The sequence below is a fragment of the Triticum urartu genome, chromosome 6, assembly GCF_003073215.2.
Source record: "Triticum urartu cultivar G1812 chromosome 6, Tu2.1, whole genome shotgun sequence".
Lineage (NCBI taxonomy): Eukaryota > Viridiplantae > Streptophyta > Magnoliopsida > Poales > Poaceae > Triticum > Triticum urartu.
In genome coordinates this window covers 31,907,390-31,910,843 of record NC_053027.1, presented here as the reverse complement: position 1 = coordinate 31,910,843, position 3,454 = coordinate 31,907,390, and the positions used below count along the sequence as shown (strand labels likewise).

At 41.8% G+C, this 3,454-nt stretch overlaps 1 protein-coding gene across 1 annotated transcript; it reads left to right on the top strand.

Annotated features, from left to right (window-relative positions):
* The first annotated feature begins 1,052 nt into the window (after window positions 1–1,052).
* On the top strand, window positions 1,053–2,182 carry LOC125512273. The gene is made up of 4 exons (XM_048677371.1): window positions 1,053–1,213; window positions 1,402–1,471; window positions 1,564–1,765; window positions 1,888–2,182. Exons 1-4 carry the CDS (start codon window positions 1,119–1,121, stop codon window positions 2,082–2,084), a joined length of 564 nt encoding a protein of 187 aa, XP_048533328.1. The 5' UTR covers window positions 1,053–1,118; the 3' UTR covers window positions 2,085–2,182.
* Window positions 2,183–3,454: the final 1,272 nt, after the last annotated feature.

The window sequence follows — 3,454 nt, the reverse complement described above, 5'->3', positions numbered from 1 at the left end:
AAGGTTTGTCCTATGACACGGGAACCCGCAAAAATTTCTTCAAGTTATGAACGATGAGGTAAAATACTGCTTCATGGCATCCGTACATAAAGCACAAGCCAAGTGTTGCACGGCAATATGCAACCCTCAGTGCCATTAATTTCCTTATGCTAACAATGTTTTGTATATAAAATGATTTCAGCTGCTTGATGGAAGAAATTAATACACAGTGATGCAAACAACAGACAATATGATGCTAGATGAATAAGGTGCTTATTCGATATCATTTCTTCTTTCCCCCAAGAAAAAAAGATAAAATTTCTGCTTGGAATATGTGATGTTAAATTGAACCCTTGACATGTGCCCTGGATTTCATACATCCATGGCACGAATGCACATTTTAGGTTCAATATTATACCCACTTCGGTAGCTTGACACTTCTGTAACTTATGTAGTTTCACTTAGAATTATAAATTATGTATACTTAAGCTCAAATGTAAAATCCAGTATTATATGTCATTTCTGTACGTGATGCCACAACTCATTATTTTCACTCAGCTTCAATCTTTTAAACGTTTCCTTCTCTGTCTTCTATCTTAGGGGTCTGTAGAAGATTTGTAAAATCTCATGCGGATTAACTTGTTCAATAATATTTGATGATTATTTGAACTGGCCCTTCAGTAGGGTATTCAAAACAATTTTTTACCTTGCTATTAAAAATATGTTGCTGTCCATGCTAAAATTGAGGCGTTCAATTCATATCTTGATTGACAATTATACATTCCTTTTTTTTCATAAGTAGTTATATTGCCATTAATATGGTTCCTGCAAAAAAAATATTGCCATTAATATGGGAGGGCGCGGCAACGCGCGCCTTGACGTTCTAGTACGTAGGCTATTGGGGCGTAACCCCCGCTGGACAGTGGACACACGGCCCTCCTGCGGCCCAGATCCAACCAGCCGGCCTGCCTACACGCTGTTCGTGGAGCATAAACAAACGTAGGCTATTTATCTTCCGTAACGCAAAGGGACTCCTAGTCTCCGATCCCGATCGGCTTAACCATATACTGACATATACGGGGAAATCCTTCTATTTACTTTGGCCAGCCGGCAAGAGGCACCGGGACATTGATCCATCGATGGGTTCCTTATTCTCTTCCACTGCCGGCGGCGACGGCGGCGCCGCTGCCTTTGATTACGCCAACCCTCCCCCAGGCAGCCGTATGTCAAAAGAGTATGTAATTCGTAGCTACTGGATATATTTTTTCTGTAAATTTCCTCAATTGCTTGCATGTATCTATTCTTATAGGAGTACTTATTATGAGTTTCACTCGATGAACGTCTGATTGCCCTGAATAACCAACCATCGAACGAAAGATCCATCCATTATGTTTATTTATATCCTTGTTTATTTGGAGACAGAGATATCGTCGCCTTCCGAATTTCTCAGCTTGTCGACGTCGCCCTTGAACATTACAACTCCAACAACCCGGTATGATACTCTCTCCGTCTCTCCCTCTCATACATCCAGGCGAGTACTTAATACTTATGATTGAGAGTTTGAGATCGATCGCTGAGATGCAGGGTGCCGAGTTCGAGTATCCTGAATATCCTCCCACCACGGAGATGAACGCCGTCTGCGTTGGTTTTAGGGGAACTTTCTGGTACCACCTCGGCTTTTCGGCTCGCCCAGTAGATGCCACCGCCGAGACGCAACACTTCTTTGCCGAGCTATATTTTGATAGACGCTGGTGCCAAATAGTCGTTGAAACATGCACTATCTTAGGTACTACCTAAATTTATCTTTACATTCGGCCATACTGTGTTTGCTAGCCACTTGAGTATATCCATATCATTAATGTAACTTGCAGCTAATTCTGTCTTTATCTTTCTCTGTAATGTCAACAGAAAAGCCGTTGTGCCGCTTTAGAGCCTCGTGTGCATTTTGTCCAGATGAATCCAATATCTTGCACCCAAGCAGTGCAGATTTTTTCTGTGGAAAACAAGATCACGAAGAAGAATTCTTTCGCAAGAGAGATATGCTAGTGCGGCCATTCAATTCTTTTATGACACCTCCTGATATAGATAGCACCGACGATCCATGACTCAACACATATGTTATGGCCCATGGATTATAGTTGTAAAATAAGTATGTTTTTCTTCTTGACTCAACTCATATGTTATGGCCTATGGATTACAGTTATAAAATGAGTATGTTTTTCTACTTGACTCGACTCATATGTTATGGCCTATGGATTACAGTTCTGAAATAAGTAATTTTTTCTTCTTGTTTTTATCATCCTTGTTGTTCAATTTCGTTGACCACTAGAAAAATAAAAACTAGTATTTCAAAATTTAATGTGCACAAGAACAAGAACCAGAACTGATAAGCATGGGTGCAGCTATAGCGCATGAGACCAGCTTTCTCTCTCTCTCTCTCTCTCTCTTATTTCAGTGGTGTAATTTATGTTATATTTCACTCGGCCGAGACTTCCAATAATAATGACTAGCTAGCCTTTTGGGTTGTGTTTGAAAAAGAGTCATTTCCAGCTAGGTTGAAGAAGGCCCCGTCAAGACTACAAAGTTGGTTATGCTTGATTGTTTGACCAATTAAATCTACTGTCTAGGAGCGCAAGTTCTAAGAGTGCGAGCTACTCCCTCTGTCCCATAACATAATATAAGAGCGTTGGGACGGAGGGAGTAGTTGATTGTATCACCATACAAATTTGCTTCCATTTGATGGACCGCACAAGAACTTGAATAAAAATACATGAAAATTTGCAAAGCTTGGGGCGTATGCACATATGCTCTAACATGGCAGCTGGGACCTCGTCAGGCTTGGTCTTGAAGTTCATTAGCCTATATTCCACCGTGTGGCAGCTGGGCCTCGTTGGATACATGGATTTGCCCTCAAGGCTCGCTAGCATCTTCACCATGGCAACTGCGACCTAGTTAGGCTTGATCTCGAAGCTCTTTTTGAGGTTGGGGTTACTCTTTATTATTGCAAAATTTGTAGACAACCTTTTTGCTAAGTTGGTGCGATCGTCTTAACCTACTTGCGCTGGTTGCTACTCCCAAGAGTTAAAACGCTCTTAGATTATGAGACGAAGGGAGTACTTTCTGAGCCTTTCTGAGTTGGCACCGCCACTTGCCCACTTGGCCCTATGTGATGCCTGTTGCGGTCTCTTTTGCTTCTTCACATCGAGAAATGTCAGAGTACACACCTCATAGGGATGTTATCATTGTGGATGCAAGACGCCCCCTCGAGCTTACCCCTCTTGACTAGTGTCTCAAAAAGGAAAACCTCTTGACCACTAGGTGCCTGAACTTGTTTCCACTGCCAAGTATTTGCTCCTTGTGGAATACAGTGTGGTCCTAGCCATCGTCTAAGATCTCTATGTAGATACACTGAGCTCTGGAGTGAAAGCTTAAGTCTGATTCGAGTTGGTTATACCTGGCTACTGCATGTTTTTAC